This window comes from Chiloscyllium plagiosum, unplaced genomic scaffold (genome assembly GCF_037043375.1).
Source record: "Chiloscyllium plagiosum isolate Xiang-an unplaced genomic scaffold, Cpla_swu_hap1 HiC_scaffold_4, whole genome shotgun sequence".
NCBI classification, from domain to species: Eukaryota; Metazoa; Chordata; class Chondrichthyes; order Orectolobiformes; family Hemiscylliidae; genus Chiloscyllium; species Chiloscyllium plagiosum.
The window spans coordinates 60,812,051-60,839,782 of NW_028270142.1; the positions used below are offsets into that span (position 1 = coordinate 60,812,051).

Sequence of the window (27,732 nt, forward strand, 5' to 3'; positions counted from 1 at the left end):
TCCCACAGAGTCTTTCTATACAACCTTGGCTACAAGTAGGTGCCTTGTGACAACTTCTGTCAAGGATCAACAATAGCAGAAGTTCTTACTTTGTCTGGACATTGGGCAGACAGTGGCACTGGGTAACTTGCCTAGTGCTTGTGAAACTGGTTTTGATTCTATTTCATTGCCAAATTGTGAACAAGCATTGGACTGGGTGGAAAATATGGTGGCTTTTCATTGGAGCTGACTCAGAAATATGACTTGTGGGTGGTGAAAGGGGGCATTTTAGTAAGACTGTTTGTTCTTCTTGGCTCCAGAAAAATCCAAATGGAAATTTAGATGACTTTCCACAAGTTTTCCTTGCAGCACTACATATCTTGTTGCAATGGATGACGTGTGGGATTTATTCTCCATTGTTTAGAACCTAAAGTTACACCACAAAAACAGAGTATTCAATCCAATTGGTCTCTGTTGGTGATTATAGTCAACATGGCTGTTCTCCCACCTTAGTTCAACTCTGCTGTCTCGTATTTCCCTTTTAGTTCATCTGTTGTTTGCCTCAATCATCCATGTGGTAGTACATGCCACATTTTAACCACTCTGGGTGAAGTTTTGCCTAACCTCCTTGTTTGATTCACGTTACAAGGAGGGCCCTCATTTACAACAGGCAGGTGTCTGAGTCTCTCAGATACAAGTTCGAACAGACAAATGAGTGGCAGACCAGGGCTCTTTGAAATGTACCCATTGAGAAGGAGCTGTGGACATCAGCTTCTAAGCCCTGTATACGTGGTCTGTCTTGAATTAAGTTCTGCAACATGAATCATCATCTGACACAGAGTGGGAGGTAATTTGTGTGCCATAGTAGCTTTAACTTGTATTATTAATTTCAAGGATGTAACATGCCTAATCACAGCAGGAATCAAATAATGAAAAAGCCTATGTACTGGAAAGTGAGGGAACAAATAGAAATTAAGGAGTACTTATTGGTCTGATCGTTCAAGAATTTGAAAAGCTGGTTGCACACAGTTTAATTCGGTTTACGAAGATTGATGCAGGGCCCTTGTGCTTAGTCCCTTTTGTTTATTTATATTTTTCAATGTGGTTTATCATTGCCTCTTATTTTACAGCAGATGATATTAAACCTTGTCCACGATGTGCAGCATACATAATAAAAATGAATGATGGAAGCTGCAATCATATGACTTGTGCAGTATGTGGTTGTGAGTTCTGTTGGCTCTGCATGAAAGAAATCTCTGACCTACACTATTTAAGGTAAGTCTTTAACAATAGCTAAATCTTGAAAGGCTGATTCCAGAATTGTGGACACTTTACGTTTCTTTCAAAATGTTGAATGTTAGCAACAATTATCATTTCCATAGAATTTTTTTAAGTGGTAAAAGTTCCCAAGACACTTCATTATCAACCAAAGTTTGACACTGGTTAAAGGGAAGAGATGTTAGAACATAAGGTCACCAAGAGGTGGGTCTAGGGTGAGTGTTGGTGAGTTGGAGAGATTTATTAAGGGAATTCCAGAACTCCAATCTAAATGGCTGCCACTGGTGGAGTTTTGTACAAAAATTTGTCCGAGGCCTTAATTGCAAAATTGCAAAGGTATTGGAGAGTTGTAGGGTTGGAGGAGATTATACCGCAAAGGAGTGGTGATGAAATGAAGGACATGAAAAGCTCAGTGAGAGTTTTGAAATCCATGTTTTGTTACATCTGAGCTAATTATATCTGCAAACATGAGGGGAAATGGCTGAATGGGACTTGGTGTAAGTCAAGATACCATCAGTTGAGATTTTGGGATAGATCCATTTTAGAAGCATTTGTGAATAGTTGAGTCTGAAACACAATTATGGCACGGTTGAGATTCGACCAGCACCAAGTGGATATGCACAATGTTAAAGATTGAAATGAATGTTCTTCGTGATGGAGAATATATGATGTCAGAAGTTTCATTCAGATTCTTCGAGAATGCCAAGTGTACAAAAAAACTCTTGTCAGCCTCTGACAGTGACTAGAGAGGATTAGTGTCTAGGAAATTTAGTCTTTGGTGGGGATCTAAGATGGTTGTTTCTGACTTTTTAGCATTTAATTGAAGGAAATATCTTGCATTGGATGATGGAGAAGCAGTGGGACAAATTGGGCATTGATGGTTTGGTTAGAACTGTATGGGTGCTAACAGGTTTTCCATGTCTCTGATACATTCCTATCCAGTATCTATCATTTTCATTATGTCCTCATTTAGAAAAAAAGAATTGCTTTCGTATTGTGGTTTATAGCTGCTTGGGTGGAGGCATTGTAGCACCACCACTGACTAGAGATTGTAATTACAACACGACCATATTACATCGGCAGTTCTATTATAAATGCAGACAAAAAGAAATTTAAATTGCAAATATGGAATTTTAAATACTTTTGTTTTAACCGAAGACTACATTTGATCTTAACTGGTTAAAAATCTTGTCAGTGCACAATTCCTTTAATATCAAAATATTTGTCTTAGTCACGTTAATCAATTATCCTAAGGAAGTTGCAATGACTCCAAAATTCACACTTCAGTTTTTAAAAAGTCAACTGACTACAGTCAATGTCACATGCTTACTTACTAGTAATAAAGTGAACTGGCAGGTTGTCTCTGACACCAGACTGTTTTAAAGCCTGGAAAGCTGATTCTGCAAATATTTGATGGAAAAGTCTTCACATCGATTTGAAATGCAACATAAATGGGCTTGGAAGCATTTTTTCTGAATCGAATTGAAATAGCTTTCAGTGAAACACTGTTACCCTTAGGGACCAATATTAAAATTATAGTCAAGTTCTGTAGGATTTGTCTTATCAGGAGAAAGCAAATGTTATACCCACAAGTTGAAATACTGTATAATACTAGATTCCTACACTGGTAAATGAGGGTTTTAAGATAAGTTTAAAAATATGAAAGTAAAATGTAACTTGAAACTTGGATAACCTTCATCTCATCAGTAATACTGTTTCCTGATCCTCCTGGTCACTGTAAACCTGCCTTGCTTCCCGACTCTGAGTTGTGGTCTCATCCCTTTGCTTTACTTTCTGAGTACTGACCATTCATGTTGCCCAGTCTCCTGTTGTCCTTCTCAGGACCTGCATTCGCATTTAAGGTCTAGATGCAATCTGAAGGTGGAATGCTGATGTTGTAGAAGTGAGTTCTGATTGTTGAGAAATGCAGGAGCTTTTAAGATCATGTCTTTAAATATTCTCATTTACAGTTTTCCCTCTCTTGAGCCCTGATTGTGACCAAATGCTTGGAAGAAAAGTGTGAGGTAGGAGTAGTTTTGAAAGGCAGTTGTAAAACCATGTTGACTTCAAAAGCAACAATACTGCTTAACCATCAGGACTCGCACTGCCACAACATTGGAGCACCAGCTTCTAATCAAATCTGAATCTTGATAGGGGTGTGTGACTAATTTGCTCAGGAGGGAGGGTCATGAGTCTGCATCTGGGAGGAACTGGAGAGCAGAGCAAGAGGCTGCAACTAGGAAGGTCACTGAATAAGGGTGCTGCCAATCGTTTGGGTAGGAAATAGCATTAAAATGAATCTCCCAGCACCAAACGAGATTAAAGACCCCATTAAAGTACTGACAATTTCTTTGTCATTGTCTTGTTCATTTTGAATGAAATCCATCATATTTGAATACCATATCTTTGGGAATATAACATAAATTCAAGTAGGAGCAGGCCTCTTTAAGCCTGCTCCCTCAATCAGTAGAAGTCATGCTGTCAACTCCAGTTGCTTGTCTCCTTGACTTCTGTTTTGATCAAAATTGTGTTTAACTGATCTATGGATATATTCAATAACCCAGCCTTCAGTAGTCTCTGGAGTAGAAAATTACAAAAATTAACAATCCTCTAAGAGAAGGAAGTCTTCCCCATCTCTCTCTTAAATGGGGGACCCAATGTTTGAAATTGCTGTCTCCAAATTGTAGATTTCCCCATGAGGGAAACATCATGTCAGCATCTACCCTGTCCAGCTCACTCAGATGCTTACATAATTACATTTTTTAAAATTCTCATTATCTTACTTTTCCTTCCACAGTGGATAACTTTACAATTTTCCACATTATACTCCAGATGCCAAATTATTTTCCACTCGTTTACGTATGGAGATGAATTTGATCGAAATTTGTGCAGTGCTTCCATTCCATAGTTTTGTGTTTGACCAATTGTGTTTAATTTGGTCGTCTTGGAAAAAATATGCTCCATCCTTTTCTAATAATTTTAGCAACTTTGATTGGAGGAAATAAAAAGTGGAAACAAAGCAAGGAACTTGGAATTAACACGTTTTCTTGTCAGTCTAATTGCAACATAATAATACAAGTTTTTAAAGAGTTGCACCATAATCACCACAATTTAGCCTGTCCAAAGATTAGTCTGTAGCTTGTATTTAAGTGCCATTGAAATAACAATTTGAAACAAAAGTGATGGAACTTTTTTTATTACTTTTGTTCGGTAAGTATGCTGTCATGTACATGTCCAAGTGGTGAGTTTTAAAATATATTCATATTTTTAAAAGTTGTTAGAAAAGTGCAATTTACTTGATTTTTTTTGTATTTTTTTAATCTCCCATTTAGTCCTTCTGGCTGTACATTTTGGGGAAAGAAGCCTTGGAGTCGTAAGAAGAAGATTCTGTGGCAGCTTGGCACATTGGTTGGTGCTCCTGTCGGAATAGCTCTCATTGCAGGGATTGCAATTCCAGCCATGATTATTGGAATTCCTGTATATGTAGGCCGAAAGGTATAGTAATGACCTCAGTTTTGATGCTTTAAAATCTATTGTGCTGATTTGGAACTTTTTTTCTCAATATCAATGAAAGCTGCATTGCCCATTGGAGGAATTTGTTCCTGTGTTTTGATTCCTGGATCTGAAACAGGGTGACTCTTGTAAATGAGGCTCCCTACAATATTACACTTTATGTAACTCTTGGTATGTGGAAAAAATAATTTTGAAGTCTGATGTTGGTCCCTTACAACCAGAAACAGAATAAGTTATAATGGGAAACAAAGAGATGGCAGACGAATTCACATATTTTGGTTTACCTTCACAAAGGACACAAGTAGGGGAAGCCCTAAATGAGTTTTTTGCTTCTGACTTTACTAAAGAAAAGGACCTTGTAGTGAATGAAACCATTGAGGAGCAGGTAAGCATGCTGGAATGGATAGAGATTGAGGAAGTTGATGTGCTGAAAATTTTGACAAACATGAAGATCGACAAGTTGCCAGGGCCAGACCAGATTTGTCCTCGGCTGGTTTGGGAAGCGAGAAATATGATTGCTTCGCCACTTGCGAAGATCTTTGCATCCTCGCTCTCCACCGGAGTCGTACCTGAGGACTGGAGGGAGGCAAATGTAATTCCTCTCTTCAAGAAAGGAAATAGGGAAATCCCTGGCAATTACAGACCAGTCAGTCTCACATCTGTTGTCTGCAAGTTGTTAGAAAGGATTTTGAGGGATAGGATTTATGACCATCTGGAAGAGCATGGCTTGATTAAATGCAGTCAGCATGGCTTTGTGAGGGGCAGGTCATGCCTCACAAATCTTATTGAGTTCTTTGAGGATGTTACTAGACAAGTTGATGAGGGTCAAGCAGTGGATGTGGTGTATATGGACTTCAGCAAGGCATTTGATAAGGTTCCCCATGGTAGGCTCGTTCAGAAGGTCAGGAGGAATGGGATACAGGGAAATTAGCTGTCTGGACACAGAATTGGCTAGTCGACAGAAGACAGCGAGTGGTAGTGAAAGGAAAGTATTATGCCTGGAAGTGAGTGGTGTTCCACAGGGCTCTGTTCTTGGGCCTCTACTCTTTGTAATTTTTATTAATGACTTGGATGAGGAGATTGAAAGATGGGTCAGCAAGTTTGCAGACGACACAAAGGTTGACAGTATAGAGGACTGTTGTAGGCTGCAGCGTGACATTGACAGGACGCAGAGATGGGCTGAGACATGGCTGATGGAGCTCAACCTGGATAAATGCGAAGTGATGCATTTTGGAAGGTCGAACTCGAAAGTTGAGTACAGGATTAAAGACAGGATTCTTGGCAGTGTGGAGGAACAGCAGGATCTTGGTATGCAGGTACATAGATCCCTTAAAATTGCCACCCAAGTGGACAGGGTTGTTAAGAAAGCATATAGTATTTTGTCTTTCATTAACAGGGGGATTGAATTTAAGAGCCGTGAGATCTTGTTGCAGCTCTATAAGACTTTGGTTAGACCGCACTTGGAATACTGTGTCCAGTTCTGGTTGCCCTATTATAGGAAAGATGTGGATGCTTTGAAGAGGGCTCAGAGGAGGTTTACCAGGATGCTGCCTGGAATGGAGGGCTTATTTTATGAAGAGAGGTTGACTGAGCTCGGACTTTTTTCATTGGAAAAAAAGAAGGAAGTGAGGGGACCTAATTGAGGTGTGCAAGATAATGAGAGGCATAGATAGAGTTGATAGCCAGAGACTTTTTCCCAGGGCAGAAATTGTTAACACGAGGGGTCATAGTTTTAAGCTGTTTGGCGGAAAGTATAGAGTGGATGTCAGAGGCGCAGAGAATTGAGAGAGCATGGAATGCGTTGCCAGCAGCAGTTGTGGAAGCGAGGTCATTGGGGATATTTAAGAGACTGCTGGACATGCATATGTCACAGAAATTTGAGGGTTCGTACATTAGGCTTACCTTACATGAGGATCAGTGGTTGGCACAACATCATGGGCTATACTGTTCGATGTTCTATGTTCTAATAGTACCTCAAAAATATCATGTAAGTTATAGTGAGAGGGAGGAACTGAAGGAAATCCATATTTGTAAGGAAATATTGGAGAAATTGATGGGATTAAAGAGGGTATGAAAAATCCATGCCCTCATAATCCACATCCTAGCATTCTTAAGTGGCCCTAGAACTGGTCAAAGCAATAGTGGTCAACTTTCAAGATTCTGTCAACCAAGGAAAATTTCCTGTGGATTGGAGGGTAACTAATGCAGCCCCACATTTCTAAAAAAAAAAAGAGGTGGAGCGATAATAGGGAATTATAGACCAGTTAGCCTAACATTGGGTGAAAATGCTAGAGTCTACGATAACAAATTTAATACCAGAGCACTTGAAAAACAGTTACAGGATTGGACAGAGTCACCATGGGTTTATGAAAGGGAAATGATGCTTGACAAATCTCATGGAATTTTTCAAGGATGTAACTAGTGAATTGATAAGGGGAAGCCAGTGAATGTGGTTTACTTGAACATTCAGGTGACTTTTTATCAAAAGTTCCATGTAAGAAATGAGCCTGTAATTTTCTGAGTGGCAGCAAATGATAATGCATGGCTTAGAAAGGGTGGACGCTGGGAATTTGTTTCTGTCAGGCAGGGATACTAGGACCTGAGGGCACAGCCTTAGAATTAGAGGGGATCAATTTAAAATGGAAATGATGAGACATTTCTTCAACCAGAGAGTGGTGTGCCTGTGGAATTCATTGCCACGAAGCGCAGTGGAGGCAGGGACGTTAAATGTCTTCAAGGCAGAGATTGATAAATTCTTATTCTCAAGGAATTAAGGGATACAGAGAGAGTTCAGGTAAGTGGCATTGAAATGCCCATCAGCTATGATTGAATTGTGGAGTGGACTCGATGGGTCGAATGGCCTTATTTCCACTCCTCAGTCTTGTGGATTAGTGGGGTCATAGGAATCAATACTTGGCCCCCAACTATTCGCAATTACATTTAGGTCCATCATCTAAATTGTTAATATAATGTCTTGAAGTTCTCTGGCAACAAAGTTGGGTGGGAGGGTGAAGTATGAGAAGATGCAGAGGTGCTTCAGTGCAATTTGGACAAGTTGAGTCAATGATCAGTTGCATGGCAGATGCAGTTTAATGTGGATAAATGAAAGATTATAAATTTTGGTAGTAAAAACAGGAAGGCAGATTATTGTTTGAATGGTGGTATATTGGGAAAGGTGGCATTGCAATGTACAACTAGTGCCCTTGTATACCAGTTGCTGAAAATAATCATTCAGGTACTGCAGGAGAATGTAAAAAATGGTACATTGCCCTTTGTTGTGAGATGATTTGAGTTTACAAGCAGGGATATCTTGTTGCAATGGCACATGGCCTTGGTGAGGCCAGATATAGAGTATTGTGTCCAGTTCTGTTCTTTTTTACCTGTAGAGAGTACAAGGATTTACCAGGTTGATTCCTGGGCTAGTAGGAGAGATGTATGAAAATAGACTGGATCAGTTAGAGCTATATTCACTGGAGTTCAGAAGATTGAGGGGGTATCTTTTAAAAATCTATAAAATTCTAACAGGGCTATATGGGGCTGAATGCAGGAACTGTTCCTAGTGAATAGGTGTCACAACCTTGGAATACATGGTAAACCATTAAGGACTAAGATGAGAAGGGATTTCTTCATCCAAAAAGTGCTGAGCCCGTGGAACTTTCTGCCACAGAAAGCGAATGAGGCCAAGATATGGAATGTTTTCGGATAGGAGTTATAGTTCTTGGGATAAAGGGCCCAAATGGTTTTGGGAGAAAATGGGAACAGAGAACTGAATTAGATAATCAGAAATGATTCTGCTGAATGATGAAGCAGGTTCAAAGGCCTGAATGGCCTACTCCCCTGATTTTGTGCTTCAGTCCCATTAAGGAAGATTTCTTAATGCTCAAATATGGTTAGTAGTACTTAATGTTTAGTGAAAAATGAACTTTTAATTTGCTGAGTTTTAATGGTGGATTTGATTTGATCTGGAAGCAGCAGGGAAGTTGAGAAGGCAGGACAGTGGCGGTTAGAACAGGGTAAAAAAAAAAAACCCACTATCTATCTATCTTGAGGACTGTGTATTTTGTTTTTGTTTCTGGTAATTGAGTAAGTCTCAGGTTTTTAAAACAAAAATTTCCTCTACTATATTTTGCATGGCCTTGTTTAATTGCCACTCAGTATTGTTTGATTTTCGCAGGTGCCAGAAAGTTGTGTACTGTGCTAATTTTTGCCATGTCAAATCATTAATATTTTTTGTGCAGACAATAAAAAGATAAATTAAATCACCATTCTAAATTTTAATTAAATGAACAAATTCCTCAAGTAAAAAGGTTTCAAATGAGTATTGTCACCAGCAGATCTGTGAAGTAGGTTGTATTAAAAACAAAACTTTTCTTTTGTTTTGCCATAAAACAATATCTCAAATGTCAACGGTGATGGGCAGTAGAGCATATAGGTTTTAATTCCCCTCTCTTCTCCCCATTGTCTTTTGGCCCAATTGCACTGTTCTTTTACTTAGACTGGCCTGTCAGAACAAAGTCCAACAAGCCATTAAGGTAATCCTAAATTTTGTATAATTCTAAATGTGATCCTTCCAAATAATTTCTCTAATGCTCACCTTTCTTGGAGGACAAAACACACTCTATAGCAGAACTGTGCATGTTTAAGTCTTTGAAGTGTAGAATTCATGCATCTAAAGCAGCTGACCATCTCTGTACAGTTCTCTGCAGCATGTATATCTGTAATTTAGTTTACACATGTACTATGTGTGATTTTTTTTCAGCAGAGTGATCCAATTTAACCAAAACTTTACTGTCTTCTCTAACTTTCATCCATTTGAATCTAAGGCATTTTGTTTTCACATCAAATTAAAAGCTTCATTTAAAATGTTTTTGAAGCCCCTCCCTTTGCTGCCTTTAATGGAAAAGAATTCGGAATGAACTCTAGAAAGGATGAGTATGTATTCTTTTAAAAAAAAGTATGATTTAATGCTTAAAAGCTCAGAAAACTGCAGTTCATTCTGAGGAGCTTTGGCTTTATTTGGCTTTGTTATTAGATTCATGTTTGCTTCATTTTTTTGAGATGAGGACCAAAATATTTTGTAAACTAAGTTAATTATTTTAAGAGTCTGTGAGAAATGTGATTAACTAATCCACAAAGCCATTGCTGTCCATTGGAAAGATAATAGTTTATACATAACTTAAAGGGCAGCATTCTGCCAACATGGGGCAAGACAAGGAGATGGGTCTCCATGGACTACCATAGCTCTAATGGGTATTGGAGCCATGCCTTTGTTGTAATTCTGCATTACATTTTGACCATCCAGCCAGTGAACAAACCACCCCCAATGCGTGCACAAATAGGCCTCCCAACAGACAATACTGTGCATGTACTTAGAATAAATGTTCTTTCTGTGTAGAATCTACTGGGAGGAATATTGGGAATTACCAGTGGAAAAAACTGGGCAGAAAGTAAATAATTTGACTGTTAACCAAGAAAAAATTCACTCCCTTTACTTCAGAATAAGTTATTTGTGCAGAACAAGTTATGAAAGATCTGGCAAATATTTAAGCTGATATTTTCACAATGTACTATTCATTTTAAGATGAATGTAGGTGCGTCCAGGATTTTTCTGGCTGACCAAAGGTCTTAGTCAGCATTTGCTAATTTGGCTAGTTGTAGTAGTGGCTTTTGACAATTGCATGTATCATTGCATTTTGTTTAAGACTCAGAAATTCCAATAGCTTTCAAAACCACCACTATGATCCTATCAAGGTTCAGGAAATTAATCTACATTCAATAGTTAGTTCTCAATTTTAACAGTAATATTAATTTCAGTTCTTTATTAATTAAGAAAATCACTGTTTGCCTAGGGAAAGCATTTAAAGCTTGAACTTGTAGACAGTCATAATATTACAGACAATTCCATTGAGTGTGGAGTCTGTATTTATACTTACTGTAATACTATTCAGTTGTTCAGCATTCGACATGTAGGAAAGGATAGAGCATACACCCTTTCTGTCTGGTTTTTGGAACCGGTCTCTAATACTTTTTCTGTTTAAATATGAGCAAATAATCCCTTGGTGCTCAAAAGGATTTTTATCAATATTTCATTTTAAATCAAACAAAAATCAAGTTTTCATAAATCTCAGCAATTTTGGTTCACTTTTTCAAGTTCCACTATTGGGGCATAATTTACTATTATATTTGAGGAGAAAATAAGATGTTTGTCAAATATGTCAAATAATAATGTCACTGTTAATGAGATTGAATCTTGGAGCAGAGAAGGCCCCATTTCTTGACAGACCTGGTGTTAGCCACTTGTGTCCAGTATTGCTCATTGCTACTATCAGTGAGTTGCCTTCAATTTAAAATCATAGAATCCTTAGTGTTGGAGCAGGCCATTCAGCCCATTCCACACTGACCCTCCAAAGAGCATCCCACCTAGACCCCTTCCCCTACCCTATTCTTGTAACCCTGTGTTTCCAGTGCCTAATCCACCTAACATGTATCCATTGCTGGGGAATTCTGGAACCAAGGCGTCAGTCGTACAGGATGTACATGCACCCTTTGGTCCAACTCATCCATGCTGACCAAGTTTCCCAAACTAAACTAGTTCCATTTGCCTGCATTTAGCCCATGTCCCTTTAAACCTTTCCTATTAATATACGTCCAAATGTCTTTTAAATGTTCTAACTGTACCTGCATCTCCTACTTCCTATGGCAGTTCATTCCACATATGAACCATACTTGGTGGGAAAGCATTGGCCCGCCAGTAACATTTAAATCTTCTTGTCACCATAAATTTATGCCCTCTAGTTTTGAACTCCCTAACCTTTCTTTTCACCTTATCTATGCCTCTTCTGATTTTATTAACCCCTCAACCTTCTATGCCGCACTGGAAAATATTCCCAGCTTTTCCAGCCACTCCTTATAGTTTAAACCTCCCAGTCCCGGTAACATGCTTGTAAATCTTTTCTGCACCTTCAATTTAATAATATCCTTCCTAAAGCTTAATGACCAGAACTGTACCCAATACGCCAAAAGTGACCTCGCCAATGACCTGTATAACTGGAGCGTGACATCCCAACTCCTATACTCAATCATCTGGGAAATGAAGGCGGGTATACCAGATGCCATCGTTACCATTGAAAACAGCCTCAGAATAAGTAGTAATCTATTTGACTGAAATGAGGAATTTCTCCATTAAGAGTGATGAATCCTTATTATTCTCTACTTCAGAAGTCTGTTGATGCTCAAACAGTTGAATATATTCAAGATAGAGGTAGATAGATCTCTGGATGTTAAAGATGTTGAGCTGTGTGGAGATGTGCAGGAAAATGGTATTGAGGTGGATGATCAGCAATGATCTGGTTGAAAATGGAATAGGCTTAAGAGGCCAACTGATCTATTCATGCTTCTACTTCCTGTGTTCCTACCTTGAAGGGACAGACTTAATGTTCAGACTCTTCATTGTTGTTCGGAGCTACACTGTGCACTACTCTTACCCAAGAGTAGTAGTTTATCAATGAGTTTTCAACTTCCTCCGAATGATCAACACTTAATTTCGACACATAGTAACATTTTAGTAATAAAATTGGTTTGCAGAGTTAGGACTGTAAAACAAGAAAGCAGTAATTAAATGGGGTGAAGAATCTGTCACGAAAAGTATTCTGATCTTTTCAATGGAGGGAAATGGCAACTGCATTCATTTTTTTTTGGTGAAGCTTACATTTTCATAAAGCAAGATTAACGTTTAGAGAAAATATTTGCACATGTACATATAGGTTAAAAAAGGGCTGTCCTGATTTGCTTGTTCAAAATAAACCTTTGTGGTAAGCAGGAAACATACAAACTCAGTAGTAAGTAGATAGTGCCAGTTAGAACATAGAACATAGAAGAATACAGCGCAGTACAGGCCCTTCGGCCCTCGATGTTGCGCCGATCCAAGCCCACCTAACCTACACTAGCCCACTATCCTCCATATGCCTATCCAATGCCCGCTTAAATGCCCATAATGAGGGAGAGTCCACCACTGCTACTGGCAGGGCATTCCATGAACTCACGACTCGCTGAGTAAAGAACCTACCCCTAACATCTGTCCTATACCTACCCCCCCTTAATTTAAAGCTATGCCCCCTTGTAATAGCTGACTCCATACGTGGAAAAAGATTCTCACTGTCGACCCTATCTAAACCCCTAATCATCTTATACACCTCTATCAAGTCACCCCTAAACCTTCTTTTCTCCAATGAAAACAACCCCAAGTGCCTCAGCCTTTCCTCATACGATCTTTCTACCATACCAGGCAACATCCTGGTCAACCTCCTCTGCACCCATTCCAGTGCCTCCACATCCTTCCTATAGTATGGCGACCAAAACTGCACACAATACTCCAGATGTGGCCGCACCAGAGTCTTATACAACTGCAACATGACCTCAGTACTCCGAAACTCAATTCCTCTACCAATAAAAGCCAGTACGCCATATGCCTTCTTCACCGCACTATTTACCTGGGTGGCAACTTTCAAAGATTTGTGTACATGGACACCAAGATCCCTCTGCTCATCCACACTACCAAGTATCCGACCATTAGCCCAGTACTCCATCTTTTTATTACTCTTACCAAAGTGAATCACCTCACACTTAGCTACATTGAACTCCATTTGCCACCTTTCTGCCCAGTTCTGCAGCTTATCTATATCCCGCTGTAACCTGCCACATCCTTCCTCACTGTCAACAACTCCTCCGACTTTCGTATCATCCGCAAACTTGCTCACCCAACCTTCTAACCCCTCCTCCAGGTCATTTATAAAAATGACAAACAGCAATGGTCCCAAAACAGATCCTTGCGGAACACCGCTAGTGACAGCACTCCAAGATGAACCTTTGCCATCCACTACTAACCTCTGTCTTCTTCCAGCCAGCCAACTCCTAATCCAAACCTCCAACTCACCCTCAATGCCATACCTCCGTATTTTTTGCAGTAGTCTACCATGGGGAACCTTATCAAACGCCTTACTAAAATCCATATACACCACATCTTCTGCTTTCCCCTCGTCCACCTCCTTAGTCACCTTCTCAAAGAATTCAATAAGGTTTGTGAGGCACGACCTGCCCTTCACAAAACCATGCTGACTATCCTTGATCACATTATTCCTATCCAGATGTTCATGAATCCTATCCCTTACAATTCTCTCTAAGATTTTGCCCACAACAGAAGTGAGACTCACCGGCCTATAGTTACTAGGGTTATCCCTACTCCCCTTCTTGAACAAGGGAACCGCATTTGCTAGCCTCCAATCTTTTGGCACTACTCCTGTAGACAACGAGGACATAAAAATCAAGGCCAATGGCTCTGCAATCTCCTCCCTTGTTTCCCAGAGAATCCCAGGATAAATGCCATCAGGCCCAGGGGACTTATCTATTTTCACCCTTTCCAGAATTTCCAACACCTCTTCTCTACATACCTCAAAGCCATCCATTCTACTTAATTGTGACTCAGTACTCACATTGACAACAATGTCCTGTTCCTGATTGAATACTGACGAAAAGTATTCATTCAGTGTCTCCCCAATCTCTTCAGCCTCCACACGCAACTTCCCACTACTATCCTTGACTGGACCTATTCCTACCCTAGTCATTCTTTTATTCCTGACATACCTATAGAAAGCCTTAGGGTTTTCCCTAATCCTACCAACTAAGGACCTCTCATGTCCCCTCCTTGCTGCTCTTAGCTCTCTCTTCAGGTCCTTCCTGGCTACCTTATAACTCTCAATCGCCCCAATTGAACCTTCATGCCTCATCTTTACATAGGCCGCCCTCTTCCATTTAACAAGGGATTCCAATTCCTTATTAAACCACGGCTCCCTCACACGACCCTTTCCTCTCTGCCTGACGGGCACATACTTATCAAGGACACTCAATAGTTGCTCCTTGAACAAGCTCCACATATCAATTACACCCTTGCCTTGAAGCTTACTTTTCCAGGCCACACATCCTAAGTCATGCCTCACAGCATCATAATTTCCCTGCCCCCATCTATAACTCTTGCCCTGTAGTGCACACTTATCCCTCTCCATCACTAGAGTAAAAGTCACCGAATTGTGGTCACTGTCCCCAAAGTGCTCACCTACCTCTAATTCTAACACCTGGCCTGGTTCATTACCCAGAACCAAATCCAGTATGGCCTCACCTCTTGTTGGCCTATCTACATATTGTGTCAGGAAACCCTCCTGCACACATTGGACAAACACTGACCCATCTAACGAACTTGAGCTATAGCTTTCCCAATTAATATCAGGAAAGTTAAAGTCCCCCATAACAACCACCCTATTACTTTCACTCTTCTCTTGAATCATCCTCGCAATCCTTTCTTCTACGTTTCTAGGACTATTAGGAGGCCTGTAAAAAACTCCTAACAGGGTGAGCTCACCTTTCCTATTCCTAACTTCAGCCCAAACTACCTCAGATGGCGAGTCTTCATCCATCGTCCTTTCCACAGCTGTCATACTATCTTTGACAAGCAATGCCACACCTCCCCCTCTTTTACCCCCACCTCTGACCCTACTAAAACATTTAAACCCTGGAACCTGCAACAGCCAATCCTGTCCCTGTTCTACCCATGTCTCCGTAATAGCCACAACATCGAAGTCCCAGGTACCAACTCACGCTGCAAGTTCACCTACCTTATTTCATATACTTATTGCATTGAAGTATACACACTTCAAACCACTTTCCTGTTTACAGGCACCCTCCTTTGAAATTGATGCCATGTTCCTAACCTCCCTACACTCCAGGTCCTGCACCCTAAAGCTACAGTCTGGGTTCCCATGCCCCTGCAGAGTTAGTTTAAACCCCCCCCAAGAGCACTAGCAAACTTCCCACCAAGGATACTGGTGCCCCTCAGGTTCAGGTGTAGACCATCCTGTTTATAGAGGTCCCACCTTCCCCAGAAAGAACCCCAGTTATCCAAATACCGGAATCCCTCCCTCCTGCACCATCCCTGTAGCCACGCATTTAACTGTTCTCTCTCCCTATTCCTCGACTCTCTATCACGTGGCACGGGTAACAAACCAGAGACAACAACTCTGTTCGTTCTAACTCTGAGCTTCCAACCTAGCTCCCTGAAAGCCTGCCTAACATCCTCAGCGCTCCTCCTACCTATGTCATTGGTGCCAATGTGGACCACGACTTCGGGCTGCTCCCCCTCCCCCTTAAGGACCCGGAAAACACGATCAGAGACATCACGTACCCTTGCACCTGGGAGACAACATACCAAACGTGAGTCTCTCTCGTTCCCACAAAACCTCCTATCTGTGCCCCGAACTATCGAGTCCCCAATTACTATTGCTCTGCTCTTCTCCACCCTTCCCTTCTGAGTAACGGGGACAGGCTCCGTGCCAGAAGCCTGAGCCCCGTTACTTGCCCCTGGTAAGTCGTCCCCCCCACAAGTATCCAAAATGGTATACTTGTTCTTGAGGGGAACGGCCGCAGGGGGTCCCTGCACTGGCTGCTTCCTCCCAGTCCCCCTCACTGTCACCCATCTATCTGCCATCTTTGGAGTTACTACTTCCCTAAAGCTCCGATCTATGACCCCCTCTGCCTCCCGAATGATCCTAAGTTCATCCAACTCCAGCTCCAGTTCCCTAACACGGTCTTGGAGGAGCTGGAGATGGGTGCACTTCCTGCAAGTGTGATCAGCAGGGACGTCCATGGCATCCCTCACCTCAAACATGTTGCAAGAGGAACATTGCACTGCCTTCACTGCCATCCCTCTGAAAGTAATCTTTTATAAAAAAAAAACTGGGTCTAAAGAATACAACAAGCAAGTTATTTTTGTCAGTTGAAGGGAATTTCTCGTTTAGAATTGCAATTGTTCTCATAGGGGGGTTGTGGGGGAAGGGGTGCTTGGGCTGTCAAATCCAAGAGAATTTCCTATAAATGACAAAATAAGCTACTGACTTAGAGAAGGTCTCAGTCAGACAGGACATTTGTCTGCAGGAACATTTGAGAGGCTGGAAATGTAACAGAATTTTTAGGAGTTGCTATAAGCTACTATGTAGAGATTATTCCTGGACTACATTTTAGTTATGACTGCCTTATCCCAGGAAGGGCATTCTTTGGAGGGAGTGAAATGAGGGTTACTGCAATTTAATGAGTTGTTTTAACTGGGGAGATTGATTAAACCAGGTCTCTCTCTTTTCTGTAGTTTAGGAAAATTAGAGGCAATCTCATGAAAATATTACAAATTCTTAAGGGGCTTGACAGGTAAATGCTAGGAGAATGTTACCCCCTGGTGGGGAGTCTCTAATGGATTGCACACATAGAACTGAGATAAGAGATTCCTTCACACAAGGGAATATGGAACTCTGTATCCTAGAGCTCTATAATTGCTCAGTTATTCAGTACATTTAAAACAGGAAAGTAGAGTTCAGATATGATCTTGTTGATTGACTAAGCTGAGTATTTTACTCCTGCTCCTACTTATTATACTGCCTGACTCCTCATCTGCGACCCATCACTACCCTCCATCCATGCTGCTTCCTATTTCTCTTGCAGTAGTAGCTTTGTATATCGCACTTCTGAATGTAAAAACAAATAAAGGTGTTTCATTAGAACTGAATTGGACAAAAGATGTAGCTCCTTCATTTCTTCTCCCATGGAGAGCCCAAATCAATGCGTGCTATAATAAGGAAAGGCTGAGTGATTGCAATGAAGGAAAGCTTCTTACACATTGAAGATTTTTTTTAAATTTCAGATTCATAATCGCTACGAAGGAAAAGATATTTCGAAGCATAAGCGAAACTTGGCAATCACTGGAGGTGTGACGTTATCAGTAATTGTTTCTCCTGTTGTTGCTGCAGTAACTGTAGGTAAGCAAACAGACATTTAACAATGTTGAATTCTGGTCAATAATTATTGGGTAATAGTTATGTTTTTTGATAATTGATTTTAAATGCACTATTCTATTCAAAATCGGAACAAAGAAAACATTCCCGAGCTACAAGGTTCCTAGCTGTTGAATCTGAACTGTCTGCACCATTATTTTTCTGCGATCTATTGTGCCTCCCTCCACTCAAGTTGTTTACTGGTATACACAATATTAACTGTCGTCTTGTTACAGGAATTTATTGTTGTATCTGTGCCAAAGGTTTCATTTCCTATGAATGTTTGGCAGTGAAACGCAAGAAGAGCTGTATACTTGCTCATTCAATTAATGTTAGAATAGTAATGATTTGTCAAATTACACAGTTTCCATCTTTATCAAATATTTGTTTAAAATTGCAGTGTTTGCCATTTACATTTAAAAAAACTGCCACTTCTCCACAATCCTAACTGTGGAGAATATTTGCTTTAATAAATATATTAATATTGCATGGCCTTATACATTTTTGGGCTTGAAAAGGGTAAAGAAACATTTTGAGAACAACATTTTTGTGGTGTTTCTGGCCTACTGCAACACTTTAGAGATCCTGGCTTCTCTGGTTCTCTTGGCAATTTTCACTTTTTATTTGGCACAATGTGAACAAAAATGAACAAAAGTAAAAATTCTAATTGTTTCAAAATTTCAAAAGGACTTGCCTTTGAAAACTTTTGCAACTCGTGGCATAGTTTTGTATATTAATTTTGTTTAATGGGCTGCATTGTACATAGCAAGACCACACAATTTGGTTTTGATTTTGCTAATTGAGAGAGACTAGGACACTGGGGAGAACCCCCCCATTCATGATATTTGTCAAATTTATAAACTGCAACCATGTAAAATGAGTGTTAACCAATCAGCCACTAGTATACACATAGGGCCTCATTTATCCTTTCTCTGAACCCTTGACACTGATGAAAATTCTGCTTCTTGGGTTTTTAAATCTGAGCAGATAATTGAAACCTTGAAAGTTGAACCATTGATCATACAAACCTCTACACTGAAGAATTGATGGCTATCACTCAAGCAAAGATGATATTTCTGAAAGTTTTATGATCATCGGGCTTGATTTTAGATGGTCATGTTGGATAATATGAGGGATATGGATATTGTCAGTCTGCACTCAGTTTCTTTTTAATGATCAGATCATGTTGGAGTAAGCAAAGGCATGTGCTGGACTCAAATTTATAGTGTGCTAATCATGCAAATTGACATAGAATTTTCTTCAGAAGCACTCATGCTGCAGCTAAAGTGTACCCTTTGGATCCAGCCATCAGGTCCTGGGGACTGAGCTAACTATAATTCCATTACTTTTCCTGGTACATTTTTCTCAAGTGAGTGTAGTTGTATACCTCCCTTTGTGTCCTGTTCTTTATGACTGTTTCTGAGAATTTTTTTTGTTCTGTTGTGAAGACCAATAGAAAATACTTGTTCAAAGACTTTTCCACTTCCTTATTTTCTAATATTGCTTCTTAGATTCGCTGAGTATAAAACTAGAGTACCAAACTGTATTGCCCCTTGCAATGTCACTGTCAGAATAGTAGATGTTGCTTTTAGTCTTTTTATGTATTTAAAACTATTTTGTTTTTCTTAATATCTCAAGTCTCAGACCATTCAAAACATGTGTTTTTTTGTTTTGTTTGGCTAGCAATTCTTTATCTTTCCTCCTACCTCTGCATCTAGCCCTTGCAAAGGTTGACGGATATTCTGTCTTTAATTTTGATGTGGTACCCAGTTTACTTAATGAAATTGACAGTGTAATAAATATCCTTCATTAATTGGGTGTGTTTTTAAGTACATTTGTTTTCCTGTTTTGCTTTTACAGGTATTGGGGTTCCCATTATGCTGGCATATGTATATGGAGTAGTCCCAATCTCTTTGTGCCGTAGTGGTGGCTGTGGTGTTTCTGCCGGCACTGGGAAGGGTGTGCGGATAGAATTTGATGATGAAAATGATACTGCTGGTGGAGGAAATACAGCATTGGGTAAGGGCTAGCTTTTATAAGAAGTTCACTTACTAAAATGGTTATCTATAGTATTCATCTCCAAGTACATGATTGTGTATGTGCTTAAATACTTCTAATTTATACTATTCTTTGTGTAGAATTTAATAAGCAACACTTTTAACAAATGTCTATAGGCAGCACTGTTGCCTGTCTACCATGATCACTGAGTATAATTTGTCCAGCACTAGCTTTGTTATATTTGTTAACCTATGAGATTTAGTTGCTGCCTATTGTTTACAAGAAGTGGTAAATTCATGCCTTCATGATCACACATTAATGTTATTTTAGCAGTTTATTTGCTAACCTCCAGGGCTATTTGTGTACTGTACAAAAATATGCCTGCTTAACTCTACAAAAGTCTATTTATAAAAAGATTCATTTGTTTAACTCACTACCTCTCACCCCTACATATTGGAGATAATTTTTCTCTTTTGTTATGCTCTGTCCATAATGTTTGAACAACTATTTCCACTTTATGTAACTGACTGTCATGAGGGTGCATTCCTTTCCTTTTAGTTTTGGTTTGATTCTTCACCCTGTAACTGGGGGTAGTGTTTTTCATGGTACAGTGCAAAGGTATTCAAACTTTGTCCTTGGGATAATATAGGTGTATACCATGGAGCATTGTATATTACAAGGAAAATGGAGAACAAGAGTTGGAACAAAGCATGTAACAAATTTCATTCTGCATTCACAAATTTACAAACGTTCTCGTTTTGCTGATATAAGGTTTATGCACCAAAGAACACCACTAACAGCCTTTTAACAATTCCCTTGATCCACAAAATCAAGTGCACCATAACAACAAATAAATCTGAATTGCTAAGCCTTGGGAACTATGGCCAGGAGGACATTCAGATAATGGGGTTTCCAAACTATTTTTGTCAGCCAGGTTTGTGTAGTGGGCCTGAAGGAGAAACCAGATTGAAGTTATGACTGGCCTGGCTCCAGTGATGAGGGGATTAAGGGGGGTGGGTAAATTCGTGGTGGGGGTAGCATGAGGCTGTTAAGTGCCTTGATAGGCCGAAGGGCATGCAGGTCACATTTCCACTTCCCCTTGTAAAATGGAGAGGCAGGTTTGGGTTAACAGTTAAATGATGAACTCTCAAAACAATGTTCCTTCTCAGCTGTCAAATTAATCTCTGTGGGGGGGGGGGGAGAATAAGATTCAATCTTCTTATTTCAAAATCTCTGTCCTGGTGTCTCTGCTGCTGGACCACACTTTACTGAAAAGGCTGGAGAGTTCTCTGTTAAAATACAATTGTGAATTATTTTTCATGATTAGCTGTGTGCATTTCTGTCTCTGTAATTGGTTTCTGTAACAACAGACTACGTAATAGGTCAGCACTCTTAAATGTAGAGCAGTACTATTTCTTTTCGATGACTTATTGTTCCTGTTGTGTGTAGGTAGCCGTGCCCATTATTCAGTTAGGTTGCACACCTGTAGAACTGTTCAGTTTGTACGGTCTATTCTTACAAAGCTTCTTAGCGAAACTCTTGATGTTACAAATTTGTCGAAAATATTCCTTTATAGGTGCTGTATGATTTTTTTTAATGTGAATGCTCATACAGGATTTATGTCCATTAACTGTATGGCTGTAATACATAAGGAACACTTCAGGAAACTTGTACAGTAGTTCATATTTGTAACTTAAAACATCCACTTAATGTTGCAATTGCTAGCAAAAAGTGAAATGAACCAAAGATAATAAACTGCTGCTATGTCTCTTCCTGCCCATTTAGATAACACTTTTGTTGTTGAGGCTCGCAATAACCCCAGTATTGGAGAGGGCAGTGTTGGTGGCCTAACGGGCAGTTTGAGTGCCAGTGGCAGTCACATGGATAGAATAGGTGCAATACGAGACAACCTGAGTGAAACAGCAAGCACCATGGCGCTGGCTGGAGCTAGTATCACAGGCAGCCTTTCTGGAAGTGTGATGGTCAATTGTTTTAATAGGTAAGCCACACTTGATTTTTTTTAATACAAGAAGTCCTTTTTACTGTCTGCAGTATTTTCAAGCCTGTACTTTTGAATAATAAAAACTGCAGGAGTTGACCCAGAGGAGGTAAGGAATTGAGTGCAACTGAGTGCTGATAAAATGATTGTTATTGACATGTCCATGGCCAAGAATCATAGCAATATAGAAATAGATGATCTGGCCCATCACATCTGTGTTCCTGTCTCTCCATTGACCTCACACCTCTCTTGCTGAATCCCCACCTCCACCATATTTCTACTTCTCAGTTTCTGTAATGGAATTTATGGGCTTTTTCAACAACATTTTGTGACAGAAGTTCACATTCTGCCCATCCTCTGAAAATTGGTGCACAGACCCTTTTAATTTTGCAAATTGTATTTTGATATCTTATTATTTAATTGATTAAAATAGTTGACTACTTGTTGTGATCCTTCACATTTTAAAGCATCTCGTATCGGGTTGCCCCTTGATCTACTGAGTTCAAGTGGAGGGTGGGGATAAAATTTGCAATTTCTCTTTCAATTACTAATCTCCCTTCCTATTGAATCTACTCTGCCATTTTTTTTCTTTACTTTCTCATCCTTCCAATAATGCCAAGTTTAAAAGGTCATAAACATGTATTTTGTTCATGTCCGAGGTATTCCCAGTGATGATCTTGTTTTTGTTGAGAAGGGTACTTTTCCTGTTATCTCACTAATTTTGACCTGGTTTTCTTAGATTAGAGGTGCAGGCAGATATTCAGAAGGAACGGTGCAGTCTCAGTGGTGAGTCTGGCACGGTCAGCATTGGGACCATCAGTGACAATGCCAGCACAAGGGCCATGGCAGGATCGATTATCAATTCCTACAACCCACTGGACAGGTATCCCACTTGGACATTTATTTTTAAAAATCAGTTCATCAACTTGTGATCTTTTAAATATATAACATTATTGTTGCTATTTGGATTAATAATTGCTTTTAAGTTTAAAAAGCATGGATTAGAAAATATGTATAGCAGTCAAAACAGTTTATAAATTCTAATGTAATGAAAAGTGTACTCTTTAATTGTTGCCCAAATAATAGCCAATAAATAGACAGCAAAAATACTGTGAGGAAGGTCCCCTGGTGAATTATTGTGCAACCTTGAACATAGTATTTTTCATGATCATAGGGTGTTTCAAAGAACCTTACAGCCAATTATGTATTTTCAATGATACTTATTATTGTAATATAGGAAATGCAGCAGCCAAATTACAAACAGTAATGACTTAAATGGTGAGGAAATCTATTTTAATGTGATTTTTGTGATCAGCATTGACCATTCAATGGGAAAATCCTCTGTTTCTGTCCAACTAGTGTTACTGGATTCTGTGTGCCTTCCTGATGTGACAGGTAGATCCTTGGTTCATATAAAATCACCGTTACCCATTGCAGATCTTATTGGGACATTAAGTCTGCTGTTCTTGCATCTTCATTCCATGTTAGAAGTTGAAGAAATCATGAAACTACACTCTGATAAAATAAAATCAGAGAATGTTGGAAAAACTTACAAATAGAAAGATATCAGAGCTGAAATGTCATTGGTTTGAAATGTTACCAGAATTTGTACTGTTTTCTGGCGGTGACTGAATCAGAAGTATTGCATATATCTGTCTTCTGGGTTACAGGGCAATAAACAGGAATGTTGATCCTGAGTCCAGTGAGCAGTTCAAAATTTCTGTAGCATTTAACTAAGTACTAAGTATGAAATGGTATTGTGAGTTTTATTTTTGTCACCTGCTTGCAAAAACAGTCCATGTTATATCACAGAAGGATGTAGATGTATGATCCCATATGCTATTCCCAGACATGTTCCTTCACAATGCAGTTTACACATGACTTCTGAAAGTTAACTCTGAAATTACACTTAAATTTTAAACTTTAAATACCTTATGAATGTTTTCACTTAATCTGTCTGTTCAAATAAATTTGTTGTAATTGAAACACATATCTCAGATGCACCCCTTGATACTCCTCAAAACAGAATACCTGGTTGCTGAGAAATCTTTGTACTTTACTTCAGACATGTAGTAGGTATATTTAAAAAGACACAATGCTGTAAATATGCTGTACAGAAGCTTCCTGACCTGCTGAAAGAAACAGCATTTCAGCTCAATGACCCTTCAACCAACATTAGGTGTACATCCTGTCAGCTGGGTATGTTGCCTTAATGAACAATCAAACTGGCAGAAATGATTACCCTAATCTGAATTTGTCTTGTGAAAAATTGTTCCAGTATCTGCCTCTATTTGATATACAGTGAGCTTTGATCAAAAGAGCACCTGCATGGATTTATAATCAGATTGGGCCTAATTGACAATAACTAAAAATTGCATCAGAACTCAAATAGAATTTCTAGTTGGTGTTATATTAATTCATTTTTAAATTAATAGTTCTGAGCAGATCTAAGTTTCTTTGTCTACTTTCACATGAATCAATTAGGTAAAGAAAGTCGCCAGTTTCACTGGTTCTGTATTTCAGTGAGTGACATACATATTCAGATTTAAAAAGGATAAAATAGAAGAACACACGTTGTACTCTTTTCACTACTTGAAAGAGTTTGGGTTTAGTCTATTGAGTTGTGCTCCGTTACCCAACTTCAAACAGCCTTTAACTTCCCATTTGTATTAAAATATGGATTTAGAACTTAAACTGCTTGATTCAAGGGGAAGACTTTATTGCTAAGATTATTGTTGGCCTGTTTTCTGAAATATGCTCCATGTCAAAAATTCTAATGGTCCGAATGAGCTGTGTAAATGAAAGTGCTGGTAGATTTAACCGTTCTGTACTCTGTATCTCTGAATGGATTTCCTGGTCTGAATCATGTTATATGTAAAGCAAAGCTTTATTTTGTCAAATATTGAACTTTTGAATACACTGATGCAGCAAAAAACCTGTATTTAAGTTAGCATTCTTAGGTAATATTTGATACAGGTGCTTTCAACATAAAGCTTTCCTTTGCAAAAATCAACTTTTAACTCCATGTTTGCAGATGATTGTTCCATTAATAAATTGGACAAATACCGTACATGTATTTTCCATAGGGATCCAGTTAATAACCTTAAAGGAGAGCACAATTGTGCAGAACTTCAAATGAGTCGTTCTGTTAATTTTAATATTCTCTCAGACAGTGTGAATTGTATTATTTCTGCTTAAACATTGATTCATTTAAGACCTGGCATGTAGGCTTAACTGGAGACTCTCATTTTTAGAAGTGCTGTGGTTGTAGAGGTATCATTTGTTTATCCACCTTTCATTAAAACACGAGCAGTGGCAGCCATGTGGCAAGAAATAAATCTTAAGATATTGCAGCAAGGGAATGAATTACAAGATGCAAGGTCGGTTGATTGTGGGGAGGCAATGTCCAAGTGGTATTTTTGCTAAACTATTAATCCAGAAACTCAACCAAGTTCTGAGGACCCTGGTTCAAGATGGTGAGTTTGAAATTCAATAAAGAATTTGGAATTAAGAATCTAATGATGACCGTGAAATCATTGTCAATTATCGGAAAAATCACAATTTGTTTCACTAAGGTCCTTATGGGAGCAAATCTGTCATCTTTATCTGGTCTGGTCTGCATGTGACTCGAGACCCACAGCAATGTAGTTGACTCTTAACTGCCCTTTGGACAATTAGGGATGGGCAATAAATGCAGGCCCAGCCAGAGATGCCCTCATGCCATGAGTAAATTTTTAAAAAATCAATTTTCATCACCAATTCAGTATCTGAAATTGTTGAACTACAAATATATTTTGCATTTTCTACATAATGTGCTCCAATTGAATATATTTTTGTGTGAATGAATATTCTTACAACTCACCTGTAATGAACTTGACACTTGTGTGCATCTGCTTTCAGGGAAGGAAACAGTTTGGAGGTGCAAGTTGACATTGAATCAAAACCTGCCAAGTTCAGACACAACAGTGGAAGCAGTAGTGTTGAAGACAGTAGCATGCCTGGACGCAGTGTAGCAATTTTACCTACAGCCCCTGTTCTGGACAATCGATGCAGTAACACCAAGTGGCCCAAAGAAGCAACGACTAAAAAGTGCAAGGGAAAGTTGCAGAAGAGAGGTAGTATGAAGATAAATGAAACTCGGGAAGAAATGGATGCACAGTTACTTGAACAAAGAAGCACCAATTCAAGTGAATTTGATTCTCCTTCACTTAGTGACAGTATACCATCTGTGGCAGATTCTCACTCCAGCCATTTTTCAGAGTTTAGTGGATCTGACATGGAGAGCATGAAAACTTCTTGTAGCCATGGTTCGAGTGACTACCACAGTCGATTTTCAGCAGTCAGTCCCCTACCAGAGGTGGAGAATGATCGTTTAGAGACGTGCCCATCACAAGGTGGTTTCATTGCTTCTGTTACAACTGGGCCAAGTGCAGATGTCTTGCAGCTGAGCTTCATTGCAGAGGAGAATGGGGCTGCAACTTCAGGAGTGTCAAATTATGCCACTGAGGAGGCAGATAATGTAACCAATAATAACCAGTTGCAACAGACCAGTGCAATTCAAACTGAGATTTAATCCTTCTATGCTGTGATTCAGATCGTAAGATATTGCTAATCAGTCCTGCTTACAGTTGATCATATGGTAATTGATATAAAAGGAAACTAATAACTTGGAAACTGAAACCGGTGCTTATTAACCAACAAGATCATGGAGTTTGAAAGTCAGGGTTAAACATGTCATTTCAGCATGTCTCCCAGTTCACTGAAAGTTTGGGGAAATGGGTAAGTGCAGTTTTGTGAGAGGTGTTTATTGGACAGTGCTGATGTCTCTCAGATAATGTGAGAAATGATGGTCTTTCTCTGTCACTAAAATGTGCATGATGTGTTGTAAAACATTAAAACAATGTGCAACTGAGTTGGTAAAATCCCAGAGTGCAAGCAGAAATCAGTAAAGATTACATCAGGAAAAAACGCTTTCTTGACTGTGGTTCCCTTCGGTTATCAACAATCGACTCTCCCTTACTGTTTCCTGGTGCCTTTGGAAAAGACGGTTTAATACCAATGTTATTAAGGATATATTTATACTTTTAAAAAACTGTATTGGACTACAGTATGTCGCAGGAGAATGCTAAGAAAATACAGTTGGATAAAGGTTGTGTATAATGAATGATCTTAAAAATATAACCCCATATTAGCCTACCAAAGACAATACTCAGGCTTTAGAAAATGTTTTGTGTAACAGATTTAACTGGTTTCATTGTTCTGAAATAGCAAGTGTTCAAAGCAAATGAGTGCTGCTGATGCAGTTTGTTACAGGCTGAAAGTACAGTGCAAAATCTGCACATTGCTTTGTTGGAAGCATTAGAGAAGATAGGTGAAGACTATGGCCTTTTTTCCTCATGTGTGGCAAGACACTAAAAAAAAACTTCTCAAAGGCTGTCTTCAGCCTGTAATGGTGCACTGTTAAAATTACAACATACTTCACTGAAATGCAAAATAAATTCATTAAATGTGAGTATGTTTTGCACATTATGCAGTGTTTGGTTTATGTTGCCATGTTGATAATGCTTGAAATTTTATCTTTCTGAACAGAAAAATAAAAAAAGTCCGAAGTTGCAGTCTTTTTAATTTTCTTTAAGCTTTGGAACACTAGTGCCAGTTACAATATATGTTGCATAATGCTTGTTTTGATTTTTGTATATTTGTTTGCAAGCTGGTTTGCCTAACAGGATGACTGTAAGATGCATATCTAAAATAAAATACAGTTAAAAATCAGCTTCATGTTTAACTTCTAATCTGCAAGAGGGTTAATAATTTGACATTCTTGAAAATCGTACTCATGTACAGTACCTCCATGGCTCAGTCAGTCACTGGAGGCAGACAAGAACTCAGGTTTTTCTTTGAGGGTGGCATGGTGGCTTAGCAATTAGCACTGCTGTTTTAGTGCCAGAGACCAGGGTTCAGTTCCACCCTTTGAAAACTGTGCAAGAAACGTTCTCCCCGTGTCTGTCTGGATTTCTTCCCATTTTCCAAAGATGTGTAGGTTAGTTGGATTGGCCATGGTAAATTATCCAAATGTACAGGCTTGGTGGATTAGCTGGC

The 27,732-nt window shown here is 39.2% G+C and overlaps 1 protein-coding gene across 4 annotated transcripts in view; it reads left to right on the forward strand.

Moving 5' to 3' along the window:
- Nucleotides 1–27,405, forward strand: part of rnf19a (ring finger protein 19A, RBR E3 ubiquitin protein ligase) — a 73,967-nt gene extending 46,562 nt beyond the window's left edge. For 3 of the 4 annotated variants that reach the window (XM_043688489.2, XM_043688491.2, XM_087986282.1), the window contains exons 4-10: nucleotides 1,110–1,254; nucleotides 4,590–4,752; nucleotides 17,507–17,621; nucleotides 19,497–19,655; nucleotides 21,420–21,633; nucleotides 22,373–22,516; nucleotides 25,534–27,405. In XM_043688489.2, the coding sequence (XP_043544424.2) occupies nucleotides 1,110–1,254; nucleotides 4,590–4,752; nucleotides 17,507–17,621; nucleotides 19,497–19,655; nucleotides 21,420–21,633; nucleotides 22,373–22,516; nucleotides 25,534–26,206 (1,613 nt within the window). In that variant the 3' untranslated portion in view covers nucleotides 26,207–27,405. The remainder of the gene's footprint in view (nucleotides 1–1,109; nucleotides 1,255–4,589; nucleotides 4,753–17,506; nucleotides 17,622–19,496; nucleotides 19,656–21,419; nucleotides 21,634–22,372; nucleotides 22,517–25,533) is intronic. The other variant, XM_043688493.2, reaches the window with a different exon arrangement.
- Nucleotides 27,406–27,732: the final 327 nt, after the last annotated feature.